This window comes from Polyodon spathula, chromosome 3 (genome assembly GCF_017654505.1).
Source record: "Polyodon spathula isolate WHYD16114869_AA chromosome 3, ASM1765450v1, whole genome shotgun sequence".
Lineage (NCBI taxonomy): Eukaryota > Metazoa > Chordata > Actinopteri > Acipenseriformes > Polyodontidae > Polyodon > Polyodon spathula.
This window is the reverse complement of record NC_054536.1, coordinates 90,987,511-91,005,978: the sequence shown is the minus strand read 5'-3', so window position 1 is coordinate 91,005,978 and position 18,468 is coordinate 90,987,511. Positions and strand designations below refer to the sequence as shown.

General features: G+C 40.0%; 1 protein-coding gene across 1 annotated transcript in view; it reads left to right on the top strand.

Moving 5' to 3' along the window:
• The first annotated feature begins 780 nt into the window (after positions 1–780).
• The window catches only part of LOC121313640 (juxtaposed with another zinc finger protein 1), a 73,958-nt gene continuing 56,270 nt past the window's right edge, over positions 781–18,468 (top strand). Inside the window, exon 1 of the mRNA XM_041246377.1 lies at positions 781–1,012. Coding sequence (XP_041102311.1) covers positions 898–1,012 — 115 coding nt within the window. The 5' untranslated portion in view covers positions 781–897. The remainder of the gene's footprint in view (positions 1,013–18,468) is intronic.

Below are 18,468 nucleotides of genomic sequence, written 5' to 3'. Positions count from 1 at the left end.
GAGAGACACCATGGGGGGGCTGCTGACAAAATAATCTACACATCTTACCAGACATACACTTCCATGTGAACATGTTCAGCTTGGAACGACTCAGCAAAAAAAAAAAAAAAAAAAACATTTAAAAATGATATTGGTACTCCACGTGAACCTGTACAAGCTTTTCTTTCAGGTTGATTCGCACTTCACTGGCTATGTCACCTGGACAGTGAAAATATCCCCGCCCTTCAACACTTTATTCCTGTCAGTAACCAGTCTGCTGCTTCACTGCTGACTGCCATGCTTCAGTATAGCTTTCAGAAATAGACATTATTTTATAGAATAAAGTCACAACTTGGTTTCAAAATGAATTCACAGATGCCGTAAAGTACATGAATCCCCACAAATTATATCCAGTGGCCTTTGTTTAATACCTCAGTACCAGCCCTCAGCTGCTCACCCTTCATGCAGAATCACAAGCCCCCCCCCCCCACAATATATAGCAATGTTTAAAAATATTACTAACCAAAGACATTTTCCAACACCAACATGAGGTCCTGTTAATCCTGTTAAATGTACAATTCTATGTACACAATTCTACATCATATTTCATACTGTTTGCAAAAAAAAATAAAAATCTGGCATCTGTTAGGGCCAAATAAAAAGAAATTGAATTAATACTTGAATTAATACAAAAAATTGTATGGCACCTATACCATTTCTGTCGAATGCAAAACACGTTCAATATTCTTTAGGCTAGCAGAAGGGGGGCTGTGCAACAGGTAAACATGACGTCATGTATTCGTGCTCTTGCTGTGGTCCCTCCCTTCGCCGCTGCTGCGCTCCAGCTGCTGCCGCCGCTGCCTGGCTGCCGGTGTCTCTGTTTTCTATTCCGTACAGTATAATATTCAATGTAACACCATGACAGGCATTGCCGCTGCCTCCTTTTTCTCCAACACCTGCAGGTTCGGGGGCTGCGGACTTCATTTCCCCACCTTGGCCGATCTCATCGAGCACATTGAAGACAACCATATCGGTAAATCTCCTTTAAAATGCATTAAAAACTGCCGTCACTGCAGCGCTTTTCATTGCAATAGCAGGCGGCGTTAGAGGCTGAGAGAGCGAGAAAGCTGTGGCAGCCATTCTCTTCCTGCGTCCTGTCAGCGCTGTTGCTAGGTGTGGTAATGATGGGGGCATTCGACCAGCCGTGCTGTCTTTTTAAGACGTTAGCTTACATTTGTGACATTTTAACACTTAAAAATTTTTTTTTTTTTTTTTTTAAATTAAGGGAATCGGTACCTAGTTGTTGCTAATGTTTGCATTGAGCTGTTCTTAACTACAAAACCGTCTTAGTAGCTTGCTAACCAGAGCGGTTGACATTGTCTGTATTTACTGCTAGGCCCTACTCTTGTAATGCAGGCTTTGCCTGCTGCAGCTACAGTAGCAAGCAGCTTTTAGTGAGTGAACAGTGCAATGCATAACTAAAAACCTGCAATGCCTATGTATTTTTTAACCACATTGAGGGAAGCGACAGATGCATTTGGAATTCTAAAGACTGCCTGTTTACATTGCAACGTTACGTGCATAGCCTACGAGAATACCTCTACGCTTTGTGCAAAGCAACTGGGTACAGTTCATTTTGTAGTTGTAGAGTAATGGCGTAGTTGTGACTAATTCGAGTGTCAGATGCAACAATGCAAGAGAGATTGTTATATACAACACAAAGTCACCGAGGATGGTGATTCTGTCAGAATACAGTTCAATCCCCTCGGGAAACGCGTGATGGCTGGAAGATAACATGTTTTTACAATAACTGGCATTGGAATGAATACGATTTGTGATGCAGTTAGTCGTGTTTTGGTTGTTCCTAGTACTTTTGACATATGTTCCCATACAATAAAGCCCCCCTAGTTATGCTATTTATTTCCGGGTGATATTGCTAGTAAATACGAGTCTGGTAGCAATAATAGCAATACTCAATACAACGCGCTTACTGTCATATACCTTAGAAGTTGCTTAAGAAACTGGCTTCCTTTTACTTTATCATAATGCAACGTGGCTGATCAAATATGTTAGCATGTAGTGTTGCTGTCTCAATTTTGTGTTAGGGGATGACTTTAAAGCTGTTTCTAAATATAAGTCAATCTTATTACAGCAAAATTACAGCTCTGATTTTTTTTAATTTGTATTCTGTAACCAGATGATGACACATGGTAAATTTCACACAGTTATTTGCATCAAGAAAACTGTTTAATGCTGGTGATTGAATATTTATGGACCTTGTTAAAAAAAAAATCATTCCTTACCATTCATCGAGGGGTAAGCACAGTTCAGGCTGCTCAATTCATTGTGCAATGTTTGTTTGTTTATGTATTTATTTACTTACTGCATTTATATATAACTTTTTGTACAAAAATATCACAAAGCAGTACAGTACATAGCAGAAAAAAAGAACAAACCACAATACATTTGTATAGCATGTCACACATACAACTGACACAATCAGAACATTTAAATAACTGTATACACATAATAATCCAAAGGCAGCAATTTAAAAGTTACGGTAAAACCCCCTAAGATAAGAAAACCATTTTATAAAAGTGCGTTTTTAGTCGATTCGAAAACTGTAACGGTCCCAGCTTCCCTGACAAACGAAGCAGAGCATTCCATAATTTAGGAGCTCTACAAGAAAAAGCCCTCCCTCCTTCTGTGTTGCTTTTGTTGACCCTAGGAATAACCAGCTGCCAAGCATCCTGTGATCTCAGAGTGCGGTTTGGAAGATACAGGGTCAGTAACTCCTGCAAATAACTAGGTGCTAATCCATTCAGGGCCTTGTAAGCCAACAGCAAAATCTTAAAATAAATTCTATACTGCACAGGGAGCCAGTGTAAAGAGGCATAAACAAGGGTAATAAGTTCACTTTTCCTGGTTTTAGTTGGCATTCTAGGGGCAGTATTCTGAATAAGCTGCAAATGGGATACCACATGCTTTGGGACACCAGAAAAAAGTGCATTACATTTGGTCTAAGTTTGGCTATATTTCTCAAATGGTAAAAAGATACTTTAGTAACTTCCCTAATATGAGTCTCAAATGAGAGATCAGGATCAAAGATGACCCCCAAACTCTTGTTTCTAGTTTAAGTTTTGATGAGAGACTGCAAGGGTCGAGCTCATGTAATTCCACATTTCCTTATAGTTGGTTCTGTGAGCCCACTAGCATAACCTCTGTTTTATCTGAATTCAACATTAGAGAATTCTGTGACATCCAGTGCTTGATGTCTGACTGTAAGGCAAGTAGTTAGTAACACCCAGGCAGAAGAAATTCCTGGCTTTAGGGACAAATATAGCTGGGTATCATCAGCATAGCAATGGAAGTTCACTCCATGTCTGTGGATAATGGCCCAGATATTCGAAAGGTTTGTGCACCGCGCAGAGGGTTATGCGCGTTGCGAATGCGCAAAATGTTCCATATGCAAAACTTCTTTTTGATCTTGTCATGTTCGAAAGTATGCGCCAAGCACAAAATCAGTTTTGCGAGGCAAAAAAAAAAAAAAGCTTTTAAAAAGCAAGCCTTAACTCTGCGCACATCACTCCAGCACTCGCTCACCCAATCACTGAAGTGAAATGCAGTCGCTTTCCGAGATACTACAACAATGGAAAACACCCAGCGATCATACAAGGTTCCTTCCACACCTATATAATGATTATATTCAAAAGAATGATTGTGATAGCAGCATCACTAGTTCTAATACATGTTTAAAAAATAAACCGAGAAGGTGCAATCATGATTGTTCTTTCAGAAAACGAATCACTCTCCCAAGCACGCTTTCTTGGTGCTGAAAGAATAACTCCCAAAACAGAATCAAGAGTACAGCACGGTATCATAGTCCATACCATCAATATGTAACATAGACCGAGCCGGCAGATACTAAACAACTACCATTATAATTCAGGGAAGCTTTACTTTAATAGACACACACAACAGCATATCAACACTGCTTATGCAGTAGAAGGCTAGGCTACTGATTACGGTATTGGTAAATTGTGAGAGTTTTGAATGTAAAATATATGAAAGGTGCTCCTTTCTTATTCCACTGCCCGTTCAGCCTATTTTATTTAAGTTGACTATATATAAGAACATAAGGAAGTTTTCAAACAAGAGGAGGCCATTCAGACCATCTTGGTTGTTTGGTTGTTAGTAGCTTATTGATCCCAGACTCTCCTCAAGCAGCTTCTTGAAAGATTCCAGGGTGTCGGCTTCAACATTACTGGGGAGTTAGTTCCAGACTCTGAATTCTCTATGAAAAAGTGCCTCCTATTTTCTGTTCTGAATGCCCCTTTATCTAATCTCCATTTGTGACCCCTGGTGCTTGTTTCTTTTTTCAGGTTGAAAAAGTCCTCACCCGAACAAGAAAAAAGTCAATACTTTTTATGACCCAATGCCTGTTTGGGAACCCTACCCATATATATATATATATATATATATATATATATATATATATATATATATATATATATATATATATATATATATATATATATATATATATATGTAAATAGTGCCGTGAAAAAGTATTTGCCCCCTGTCTGATTTTCTGCATTTTTGCACATTTTTCACATTGAATTTGGTCTTTTTGTGAGGTTGTAGTAGTATATAGAGGGAGTCAGAGAGAAAAAATGACACCAAAGTCTGGTGCTTCTTTCATTTGTTTGGTGTGCAAGGTAATCAAACATGCAATCTTCAGGTGTGAAAAAGTTATTGCCCCCCTAGTTAACTCAACCCAGTTAAAGGGATAATTGGGGTCAGCTGTTTGAATACTTTGGTTAACAATCAGGCCTGATTTGGGCCAACCCTGCCCAATATAAATCTGACTAACTTCGGCCCTTACCATCAGAGTGAAGTTGTCAGCATACAGGTTCTAGAGGCACATCATGCCACAATTAAAGGAAATTCCTGAAGACCTCCTGGAAAAAAGTTGTTGATGGCTATCAGTCTGGAAAGGGTTACAAAGCTATTTCTAAGGCTCTGGGGCTCCACCAAACCACAGTCAGAGCCATATTGTCCAAATGGAGAAAGTTTGGGACAGTAGTGAATCTTCCCAGGAGTGGCCATCCTGCCAAAATCTCTCCAAGAGCAAGGCGTAAAATTATCCACAAAGTAACAAAGAACCCTAGAACAACATCCAGGGATCTGCAGGCCTCTCTCACCTTGGTTAAGGTCAGTGTTCATGACTCCATCATCAGAAAGACACTGGGCAAAAATGGGATTCATGGCAGAGTAGCAAGGCGGAAACCACTGCTCATTAAGAAGAACATGAATGCTCATCTCAAGTTTGCCAAAAACACCTGGATGATCCTCAAGAGTTCTGGAACAATGTTCTATGGATATATGATTAAAAAGGGGAACTTTTTTGGCCAACATGGGCCCCATTATGTCTGGTGAAAACCAAACACTGCATTCCATACCAACGGTCAAGCATGGTTGTGGTTGTGTCATGATTTGTGGATGCTTTGCTTCATCAGGACATGGACGACTTTCATCATTGAAGGAACCATGAATTCTGCTCTGTATCAGAGAATTCTACAGGAGAATGTCAGGCCATCCGTCCGTGAGCTGAAGCTGAAGCGCAGCTGGGTCATGCAGCAAGACAATGATCCGAAACACACAAGCAAGTCTATATCAGAATGGTTAAAAAACAAGAAATTTAAAGTTTTGGTATGGCTTAGTCAAAATCCAGACCTAAACCCCATTGAGATTGGGGTTGCATAACTTTCTTTAATAAATAAATGAAATAAGTATCAAAATTTTCTGTTATTTGTTCACTCAGGATCCTTTTTATCTAATATTAGATTTTGGTTGAAGATCTGAGAACACGTGTCAGAAATATGCACAAATGGAGAAAATCAGACGGGGCAAATACTTTTTCACGGCTGTGTGTGTGTGTGTGTGTGTGTATTTTCTTTTAACAGACTCTCTTATCCAGGGCGACTTACACTTCTTACAAAAAAAAAAAAAAAAAAAAAAAAAAAACATTACGAAAATCAGATCAGTCCAGACACAGAGCAATAGCGTTTTGATAAGGGGGATCGTGGCTAACGCTGAGAAAGAAAGAAAAAATTGATTTTACTGCAACAGAAAACAAGAAAGTCAAAAAATGTAAATGAATTGGAATAGGTGACATATACTCATTTGTGTGACACCTGTCAAAATTATGGAGACAGAAGCAGAGAAATCATAAACTCGCTTCCCAGCAAACAGCACAGCATAGCATAGATGCATCTGTTTGAATTCCGCAGAACCCATGATGGCCCTTTTAAATGTTTAACTTATTAGCCGTGCTAATGCCTGTGATAATGATAAACATTAGATACAAATGTATACGTGTGTGGAAATGCCACATGCTTAAGCACAAAACTATTTGAATTGCTCCAAAGGCCAAGTTTGAATGAAAAGTACTGCGATAAATTTGACAGGCGCAGAATGTTTCTATTACATGCGTTTAGCTAAGTGCCCTATCCTCAGCAACACTGGCAAAGGGCCGCAGTGCCCAAGGGCTCAATCCTTAAAATATCCCTGTAGTTGCATTCTCCAAAGGCTCCCTTTCCTTTTCATGCCACTCACTTGGTAATTCCACACTCAGGTATAAGGACACAGCTGACTTTTTAATTATTTTTTTTTAAATAAAAAGTATTGTTATTTATTTCTCATTGATATCAGAAGCACACTTTGACATCCACCATCTGCATTCCATGCTATTGACTATGCCTACAGGTGTGGTAGGAGCAGGGTGAGTGGTGAGTGGTGAGTGGGGGAGAGTTGGAAGGGGCTTTCTGCAGGAGTGTGAGTAAGGGGTACACATGTGCAAACTGCATCCACAGGCAACATTCTTGGCCGGCTCCATGCTGAGATTCCCGTCTTCGGGGCTTCCGAATAGAGTAGTGTTTTCAGCATTGTGGGTTTGTTTTACAGTCTACACTTCTGTTTTTATGTATAGTGTAAGGAGTACCGGTTGGAGCTACTCAGAACAATGGCTGACAGGCACGTTTCTGTAAAATAAAGAGTGGAGTTTGATGCTAAAGAGATATTTTGTTCGTCTCTTTTATGTTGACACTTGTCCAGTTAGTAAGTCACTACAGTATATTTTATTTAAGTTATGTGTTGGCTAGCCAACACTATCCTGTGGTCCATTGTTTCATTTCTCCATTTAGTAGCTTATTTAAATATTTGTGGGGGGTTAGCATGCAACTTTGGGGATGCCAGTACTACCGATGTGTGTTGAGCTTTGATTCTGCATTCCACGTGCAGGTTACATTTGAGTGTAGACTTGTCTGAGGAATATTGGTATGTACTGTACACCTATGATAGCTGTATTTTTAACAGTTTTTTTTTTTTTAACAGTTTTCCAATTCTGCGCATTCACGTGTAGCTCTTGTGCATTTCTGCTGTGTTCGTAGTGAATGTGCAGGTGGTTTTGCGATGCACAAACACATTTGCGAATTGAACAAAAAGCTGCTATTTTCCAACTTTGCAGAACTGTTTTGTACCATGTTGGAAACTATCAATAATGATGGAAAGCCCGAGTCCGAGCTTATCAGCAGATCATTCACAAATCTGACGAGGGCCATCTCTGTGCTATGAGCAGCATGAAAACCAGACTGAAACCTCTTGAATATACCATTGAGTCCAAAATAATTTTAATGGAATTGCAACAGCTCTCTCTAGAACCTTATCTAAGAATAGTAGGTTGGAGATTGGCCTTTAGTTGTTGGGGACTTTAGGGTGCAAATTGTGTTTCTTAAGCACAGGCTTTACCACAGCTACCCTAGTGCTGAGGAAACTATACCAGAGGAAAGTGAACCGTTTATAATTTTTAAAATGCCGATATTAATAACACCAAGAACACACTAACTTTGCCATAATATAATACCAACAAGTTCCATGTACAGTATGTTCATAGATTCTGGAACCAGGTAAAAAAATTAAAAAGAATACCCCTTTTTTTGTGCAACTGCACTAGTCGAAAGTCTTGCCTGTTAAATTTGTTGACTAGTTTTGAAGAGGGAACAGTTATCTAGATGTCTGATTACATTGAAAGAGCAGAGAATATCTTTTCTCCAAGCACAACAAACCAGCAGGAATAGCAAAATACTTTTTTTACTTTTTCCGTATCTGTGTTGTTTTCAGTGGCACTAATTTCTGCCTGCCTATTTACACGCTTGTTGCACTTAGATATACTTTCTTTTGGTAGGCTAGTTAACAGTTTGTGGATCCCCACTTCTGAAGACCTGTTTTTCTGTCTAGATTTTATCCCGTTAAAGATGGAGTTTGTTGTAGGTATGTCGATCTGTACAGTATGACAAACTTCATATTTTTCCATATATCTGGAGAACCTCTCATCCAATTATCGTGAAACTGGGTGTTAACGTTATTTAGCATAAGTTATTGAGACTGTCTGATTCTGGGTACTCCTACCAGGGTCCCAGTGACCCACCTTAGGGTGTGGGTTGACACGCTTTGACCCGGGTTGAGCAAGATAAAATGCATGATGGCCATTCGTGAGGTGAATCAATAACAAACAGCCACATCTGCGTGAAGGTTTCACTTCTGCAAGGAACATTTCTGTTCTGTTTAAATTTTTGTTGCTTGAGACACACCATGAGTCATCTACAAACTGTGACGCTCTATTAGCAATGGTTTTCCACTTTGTGAAAGATAGTGTAAGTGTTTAAAAAACTTAAACTAATACCTTGGGCTCCTGAGTGGCGCATCCAGTGAAGACGCTCTGCATAGAGTGCAGGATGCGCCCTACAGCCTGGAGATTGCAGGTTTGAATCCAGGCTATGTCACTGCCGACCATGACCGGGGGTTCCTAAGGGGAGGTGCACAATTGGCTGAGCGCTGCCCATGTAGGCAGGGCTTAGGTCGGCAGGGCAATCCACGGTTCACCACGCACCAGCGACCCCTGTGACTGATAGGGCGCCTGCGGGTCTGCAGTGGAGCCATTCAGATCTGTGTTTTCCTCCGGCACTATGGGTCTGGTGGCTTTGTTGTGGATCTGCAGTGTGAAAAATGACAGATTGGCAGGAGCACTTTTCGGAGGACGCGTGTTTTATCCTCTGTTTCCTGACTCGCCGGGGGGTTACTGTAGTGAACCTGAATAAAAATAATAATAACTAAATTTAAAGAAAAAAAAAAAAAAATACCAGTAATTATTGAAGTGTTTACTAAGGGTCAGTCATATAAACTGCTGCATTCAGTATCAGAAAAATGCTACTGCATAAAAAAGCTAGTAGCAAATAAAAAGTTATGGGTAGCAAAATGCTACCAAATGTTCATTAACTTCGAGCCGTGCTTTAGCACGTTATGCTTAAAATATTGTTGCTACTAATGTATTGGAGCAATGGAGTCCTCTAGTGGTGAAATAAAATGAGGCACACAAAGCCTTGAACCACGTTCTTATACAAAAGCGCGCGTGTGTGTGTGTGGGTGTGTTATTCAACAGTACTACCACAAACATGTCTTCACATACAGAACCGGGTTCCTCCTCCAAATAGTTAATCTTCCAATCCATAAATATGATGGGTACAGCACCCACCAGTGAATGGGACCTGATAAAGATAATCTCTCCACCCCCATGCCCCCAGATTCTAGAGGAGAGCTGCTGCTGATTCTGTAGGAGTAATGAGGGAAATGTTGAAATTACCAGTGATGCATTCTTGCACTTGAGGAAGTCTGTAAGTCTGTTATACACATCTACAATCATATGTGTCTTCATATAAATGTCCTTGACAGTGAGCGCTAGCTTTGTTCTGATGAATGTCTGTGTTGAGGAAGTACTGTTAATGTCCTGATGCAACATCACAGTTTGTCCCATCAACAGAAAAAAAATAAATAAATTAAGAATGATAAACGCTCTAAAGATTAATTTATGTGGCATGATTAATTAATTTTATTTTTATTCCAGTTTTTTGCAGGTATATGATCAAGCAGTAATATGGGTCTCTGTGAGCCTAACAGTATCGGATAGATCAGCGGTTCTCAAGGCCGCTCACTCCTTCCTCTTGTCCGTGGTACTTGATGCCCCCCCCAACCCTAACCCTAAATCCGCCCCGCCCCGCCCCGTTCTGTCCCAACACACACACACACATACATATGTACATATACTGGTAAAAAAAAATTCAACATGCCTGTGGCATCTCTGTATGTTACTGCTGTTATTTTTGCACGAACAAGCCACCGATCCATCATAATAAGAGCAAACTTAACACTGTAAATTACACTTTACCAATTGTGCCCAACGCTTACTACATAGTAAGCTGATAAACAACATACATCACTAGATGTCAGTGTCTTTCATCCAAAAATATGGACGCTCTAAAGGCCTCAGTCAGATGTACAGTGCCATCTGCAAACTCTGACATGCCTGGAGGTGTCAGCATTAACATTTGTTTTAAGTTAATATATACCATATAACGGGAAATTTTGGCTAGTATTAAACTCGGCGAATTTATTTCACAGTGCGTTCATGAAAAAACAGTTTTTCATGTATACTTTTAATTCCAAAAACATTTAAATAAATGTTTACTTAATTAAATATGTCTGCTAAAACAGTATCTCATTTACAGTAACTCATTATAGCATCTACAATATCACTGCAACAACTTGGAGAACAACAATAATGTCTTCTAATCAGCTACAGTATTTATCGCTCTTATATGGCTCTTCATTTTAAGAACCAGTAAACTTTTATGATAAGCATTTGCTTTCTCTCAGTATTAAGACTGTGGTTCAACACATAACACAGTAGAATAATCACAGTACTACCATGTAGTGATTGTAGAGCAGTATTTCCACGTGAAATCTTTAACAATAAAGCCAAAACGAAAATGCTTTTATTTGCTTCAAAATCATTTCAAATTGGTTAATAGACTAGCAAGCATTGGCAAAATCAGCAGTTTTATACGGTGCAAAACGTTTTAACATTTTATTTTGTATATCTACAGCGTATCGACAATAACTGTCAACCGTTTTGCTACAGACTTTCAACAAGTCTGACACAAACAATTTTGGCAGTTACATAATTAAACTCTCTAAAAAATGCTTAACATAAAAAGAACAGTCCTACTGCAGTAGCAGGCAGTTTACACTGCCTCTGGGTTTCTGATCCATTGATGGAAATGTCCGGTCTACTTCTACTTTCAAGCAGATTGGCTTTGTTACTGCCATTCTCATATCCACTTTGATATCTGATACATTATTTCTCTTATATATCTGTTCTGTGTACCAGTCTGTCAGAGAACGGGATCGATACGAGTACTGTATGCAACCCTTGGATTGGTGGATGTATTATTGGTGATCCAATCAAAATAGCCAATAAAGCCCAAATAAAGAGTCCACCCGCTATACAGTATAGCCTAGTTAAGATGTGCGCTGTAAATAATTAATAAATTAATTAATAAATAAATAAAATCCCCTGAACCTTCTAACACCCCCCAGGCGCGATAGTAGCCCAAGGCTGCTCTCGCTAAGGCACTGGACCCTACACTGTAGAGTTTGAAAATGGCAGAGACTCCCACTATACAGGCCCCTAAATCAGACAAAGTATTGGATTGATTTGTTTTTGTTTGGGGTTGCTGTCTTGCTAATGTTTACAGTCTAACATGCCTACTAGTTTACTACACCGTGAAATTGTACTGCAGGGCAGCAGTGATGTCAAGTTTCATACTATAGGGTGGTAGTAGGTAAATTCTGATTCTGTGCCAGTGTAGTGTGCTTTATAGAAGTTGTATTTAAAACATTGTAAAAATGTTGTTGTGGTTCTGTAGTACGTTACTGTACAAGTGAAAATGATCATTCACTTTGGTGTTTTGAATGGATTTTCTGCTTCATTTCAAATCTTATTTTTCTCTTCATGATACCAGTAACTCTTACTTTTTTCTGGATTAATCTGTCGTGATTTACCCAGATTGCTAATAATATTTCAGACCTGTGGTCTTATTATTATTATTATTATTACATGTGTTTCATGGCCAAACTATTATTAAATGACCATTTTTTTCTGAGATACCCAATGCTTTTTTATAGTGAATTTGCTCAGCATTGGTGTGGTAATAATATACAGTGCAGTTAACTGTGCAGAAGAATACATTTCAGTGAGGTAGTGATGCATTTTGGTTTCCGGAAGGTATCTATTGGTTTTGTACTTGGTACACTGCTGTATTCTATGATTCTCTTTTTCAAGTTCGATCGTGGGTGTTGTAAAAAAGAAAGAGGAAGGTGAGGAGGAGGCAGAGAAGGGGAAATGGGTACAGGAAGGCAGAGTGTCCACCACCCAAGTCTCCACCAGCAGGGGAAGAATGCCTGCTGGTGTTGCCTCCAGAGGGAGAGGAGCCATCTCCAGCACCAGATGGAGAGGAGCCATTGCTGCCGTCTCCAGCGCCAGAGGGAGAGATCCCACTGCTGTCTCCAGAGCCGCTCCAGTCCCCTGCAAGTGAGGGAGAGCCGCACCAGTCCCCTGCAAGTGAGGGAGAGACGCACCAGTCCCCTGTAACAAGGGTAGACTACACTCCGCTCTCGCCTCCGTCGCAAGGAGACTACATGCCTCCGCCACCTCCACCGGCAGGCGCAGAGCATCAGGAGCTGCCTCTGCCTCCTCCACCAGCAGAGGGTGAATGCCTGCTGGGTCCCCGTCCACCAGCAGAGGGTGAATGCCTGCTGGGTCCCCGTCCACCAGCAGAGGGTGAATCCCTGCTGGGTCCCCGTCCACCAGCAGAGGGTGAATGCCTGCTGGGTCCCCGTCCACCAGCAGAGGGTGAATGCCTACTGGGTCCCTGTCCACCAGCAGAGGGTGAATGCCTGCTGGGTCCCCGTCCACCAGCAGAGGGTGATTGCCTACTGGGTCCCTGTCCACCAGCAGAGAGTGAATGCCTGCTGGTATCACTTCCCCCACCAGCAGAGGGTGAATGCCTGCTGGTATCACTTCCCCCACCCTCACAAGGAGAGGAGCTGGAGCTGCCTCTGCCTCCATCACCATCAGGGGGAGAGGAGCAGGAGCTGCCTCTCCCTGTACAAGAGAGAGTACCAGGACTTGATGCTGGCATTCCTCAGCAGTCACTATATAGTCTGCTGAGGGGAGCATGGGTTAAAATGGCCCGGCCGCAGCGGCTACGAAGAGGGCCAGCACATCACCTTGTCCTGACTCCCTGCCTCGCTTCGCCCAAGGATGCCTGCCTCGCTTCGCCCAAGGATGCCTGCCTCGCTTCGCCCAAGGATGCCTGCCTCGCTTCGCCCAAGGATGCCTGCCTCGCTTCGCCCAAGGATGCCTGCCTCGCTTCGCCCAAGGATGCCTGTCTCGTTTTGCCCAAGGATGCCTGTCTCGTTTTGCCCAAGGATGCCTGCCTCGCTTCGCCCAAGGATGCCTCCGCGTCGCTGGGACTGCTTCACCTGGGGTTGCCAGCCGCTCCACATCACCGGGGGCTGCCTGTTGCTCCGCATTGCAGCAGGAAGTACTGTGGCCGGAACCCCACCAAGGGGAGCTGCCGGCCACAAAGAAGGGGAAGGAGGTCTGGAGACCACCAACCCCAGCAGCAGTTTCGCTGCCGGAGATCGGGGGGGGAGGTCAGGAGACCTGCTCCCACTGCAGCAGATTCGCTGCCGGAGATCGGGGGGAGGTCAGGAGACCTGCTCCCACTGCAGTTTCATTGCTGCTGGAAGTACTGTGGTCGGAGCCCCACCCAGGGGAGCTGCTGGCTCCGAAGAACGGGGGAGTATGCCACCCTGCTGTCAGCATTACAACCTGTTGGCCCCTTGAAGCCTCTGGTCCTGGCCCAGGACTTTTTGCTGGACTTTTGGGCTTTTAAGGGGGGAGGTGGCCATTGAGGCCATGTGTGCTGTGCACAGGCGGGGGGTATATGTGACAAAGTGCCCGTGTATATTATCTGTTATGTTGCGTGTGGTTTGTTAAATGTTGGTGTATCGTCATTGGTACACGGGATATAAACGGGTCTGTAACACGAGTGTTTAAAATGTATATTTGTATTTAGGCACGGGATTGTACATCACTTCACATACATTTTAAAGTAGTTAATATGTGAGCACGAGGTTGCACATAATTAATTCACGTGCTGGGATTCAAGTGAATAATTAATTAGTAATTGAATCGCAGCACAACAGTATATATAGATGCACGTTTTACTCACTCGCGATTGGGTGTTCGGTGAGTGGAGAATGGGAGAGAGAGTAGGAGAGTTAAAATATCAATTGCTATTGCGTGCTGGTGGGACCAGCACGACACTTGTTTATTTTTCTGCTCACCGTGTTTGTTAGTGTGTCTGTCCATGCACCGTGTTTTGTTTAGTCCATTTTTGTTTGTCTATTTATTTTGGCGTAAAGTAAACTGTTGTTTTCTGTTTGTTTAAACCTTTTATTTTGTAATACACCGGCGCCAGCAGGCGTCACCATCAATTCACCTCATCTGTCCTGTCTGTGTATTTCATTCCTGGTTCTGACGCCACCCACTTCGGCCGTCTCTGTGGCAGGGGGATAAAAAATAATAATATTAAAAAAAAAATAGTGGCACATAAAAGTACAGTTGTAAAACAGTTATTACTGTGTGCTGCTCAGCTGTCTCTTAAAGAAAACATTTTCTTGGCAATACTTTTTTTTCTAATCCAGTTCATTTTCTGTCTCTGTCAACAGGATTCACATTGTAATCGGGTAACTAAAAGCAATTTAATAGAACATAAATAAAGGGGTGTTTTAACACTGGTGTTATTAGTGCAATTAAAAGGTTTTAATTATACAACAGTGCTTGCAGACATGGGTCTTTATAGGCTACTTTATATATATATATATATATATATATATATATAAAATGTTTGTAAAAGAGCATTGGTTTTGTTGATTAGCTTGTAATTATTTTTTAGGAAATCTTTACACTCCAGTGTGATGCATGGTTCTGTTACATTTTCCTCTGTCATATCCACAAATGGACAATATTCTTTCATTATTATTTAGTTATCCTTTTACACACACACACACACACACACTCACTCACAGTGACTATTGTGTTTTTAAAAATAACAATACAAATAAAGTATTGTTTAAATACTTACCAGAAAACCATGTGATTCGCACTAGGACACCTCCACTTGCGTCGTGGTTTATGGTAATACCACCCATCGTCAACGCCACTAAACATCTTTGGAAAAAAATGTTTTTGTTCAGGTTGATTTGTTCTTCATCTTTTATCCACTTGGAAACCATTTTACAAATGCTGGATGGGGTTTATCCTTAATGAAGTTAATTGATGTTTTACAGTTATTCACTAGAAGTAGAACGCTTTCAGTTTGAAATGAACTCCGCGTGCCTTGGAATCAAAGTATTATTATCATTATGCATTCAGAAATTGTACAAGTAGGCCTAATCAAATTGAAATAATAATAATAAAAAAAATTGTTCCTACCGTAATATTAAAATGTGTAGGTATATAAAGATGTAACAGAAAATGAAGATTTTAATGTGACGCCGTGATGGGTGAAGCACATTTTTACAGCGTTAAATATCATTGTCCAAGTTAACACGTAAAACAAGTGTTACCATGCATGGCAGTATAACAACATTCTTGTACGTGGCAAACACTCATATATTAGCCTGTCTTAAAGTAAAAAATTAAATTAGATAATAAAAAATTATACATACATAGATACACACACACAGAAACAAAACATGCTCCCTTGGGAAAGTTGCTGTAACACATTAGCTTTTAGGTATACATGCTGTCTAAAAGTACTATTACAAAATAGTATGACATACATTACTGTTACTAGCATTTATATGCTACTGTGATGTCCTTTATACTATTACTGTAAATTTCTGTAATGTACCATAATACTACGATGATGTCCTGTAGTATACTATAGTACTACTACAATACTCTAATACTTTTTTTTTTAAGTCTTAACCCCACCTCTGTGTCTGTTCTTAAAATTGCAGTTCATTGCAGCTGTCGGTACGTGCTCTGTATATCTGTAGGAATAAACAGTATTCAGATTGTTATTTTGAAGTATTTATTTAAACAATGTGTAATTCGTACCCGATATATAAAACTATGTTTTCTTCAGTGATGATAATTGCATTTTTTGCTTAGTAATGTTTTTTATTAGCTATTTAAAAAAAAAAAAAAAAAAAAAAGCAAAACCCTGCAGTGTTAATTTGGAAAAGTATACAGTTGGTACAATATCATCAATCACAATAATGGAGGAAAACTTTAAGTCATAATAAGTGGGCTTTAGTATATATATTTTTTTCTTCTCCCCTCCCCCATCTGGAGGGCGGCTGTTTCAAATAAAAACAAAAAAAAAACACCCACAACGGCTTTTTTAATTGTAATTCAGCTCCAATATGGCTATTTCTTGTAGTAAGTGTTTTTCGCCATACAGTGATGCTGCTGCTCTTTACCAAATGTGCATTGAGGTGGCGTTGCAGAACAGGGCTCGCAGGCCTTTGATTTGTTTAATGGCCCCTGGTCTCCCCATGATGCATTCATTGATTTAAGATGTCTTGAACATTAAAAAAATCTAGAAGACTAAAATATGCTGTCAGCAAGTGGCAAAAATGATCTAATAAAAGGCACTGAGGGGGGAGAGGGGGTATGTAGAATTAGAATTCGCTAATAAAAAATAAAATGAAAAAACAAACATTTTTTCATGTTATATCTGTTTATGTGATTCTAATATTATGTATTTGCCACTTGAATACCAGTAGTTTTCCCATTGCAGATAATCATGCTAATGTATAGTAAGATGTGATATTGCTGTATTGCTGTACCCACAGGAGGCATACTTTGAAGTTATTGTAGTGTTTTTTAACTGTTGCTCACTCCCCCCTCCCCAACTGTATCTATATATTTTAAAAATACATTTCCACTTATTCTTTTGATTTTTTATAGTATCTAAAATTATTTTTTCACTTAGTCACTCATTAAAGCATTGGCTATAACATCCATTTTAAAGTGGAGAATTTCCTGACGATATTAAACCCCTGTCTGATAGGTAAAGGAAAAGGAATTTCAGAAATGTATAGGTACTAATGACTGCACCATTGTTTCTGCAGGGCAGCTGCAAACATGGAAACAATTTCCTTACTAATGTAGGCCGATTTGTATGTGCCCCTAAATCGGAACAGACATAATAACATTTATTAGCATCCAAATTCAGCTGCACCTGGCTGGCCTAATTGCATTCACCCAAGCTTTCATTGAAATGCACAAAGCTCCAGCCACCAACGGCAACACTTATTAGTGTATAATAAGATTTTACTTGTAAAACAGAACTATATAGATGGTGCCATATCATAAAGCCTTAGGTGTTGATGTTTTGCTTTGATTAGAATGGGGGGTTTCATTGATTTAGGAGCTGTATATTCTTTGGGCAGTTAATCATTTGAAAGCATAATGATTAACTGTGTTTGTGATTAGCTTAACTCTTGGTCAAGTTTGTCATCAAGGTTCTTTATCAAATTGAAAATAAAACAATTTGGCCAGAAATACAGATATAATTACCTGTACACACCTTGGACTGTGTAAAGTCATGACTACATGTTGCTATATTGTAATTGTTGCTAAGATTGTTCACGGAATTACAGTTTTGTAATGAAGTGACCCAATAACAGAGTCATGTTTATAAAATAAACAGTTTCAGACACAAGAAGATCATAGTTTGTTTATGGACAGGTTTCTGTTACAGATTATGGGGGTTTAAAAAACAAAACAAACAAAAAATAAAGCTTCACTTTTGAAGTGATTTAAAAAAAAAAAACAAACAAACAAACAAACAAAAAAAAAAAAACCCTTTTCTCAAGGTAGTGAAAATAACCGTTGTCTCTTTTGGGGATTAAAAGTAGAAAATAAAACCGAAGGAGGTTCCGTGGAATTTAAATTACAAGCAATCTTTGTTTTGTGCTTAAGAGTGCAATAAACCAAGCAAAGGAAGACATCTGTTCAAGGCAGGATTTGGGGACGAAGAACTTTCATTTTGTGCGCACACCCTGCAGGCAGCAGCAACGGGCCATAAAATGGCTCCTTCAGCGCAGTAAATTTAGGCTGCCGCTCTGTACGTTTCCCCCTTCCTGTGGCCTTCCTTTCCAGAAACGGTCTTCTAACACTTACGTTTTGTACTGTATCTATTACAACACTGTAAAAATAGACTGGATTGTGTAAACTCATTTTTATAGTTAGTAGAGCTTGTTTTATTGTGTTATTACTGTATATATGTATAATATATGCAAATGAAAACAAAAGTCAATTCTTAAAAAGGATGATTGTAGAATTTGGTATCTGTAGAAAAAACACCAGACCTTGGATTGCACATGGATTATATGAATGATATTGTACCAGTTGTCAATAGGGCCTACTGTACATGATTTTGAAAGGTTGAATTAAATAAAAATTAACCACTGATTTCAGTGGCAGTTACTTGTGCTGGAGTTTTTGCT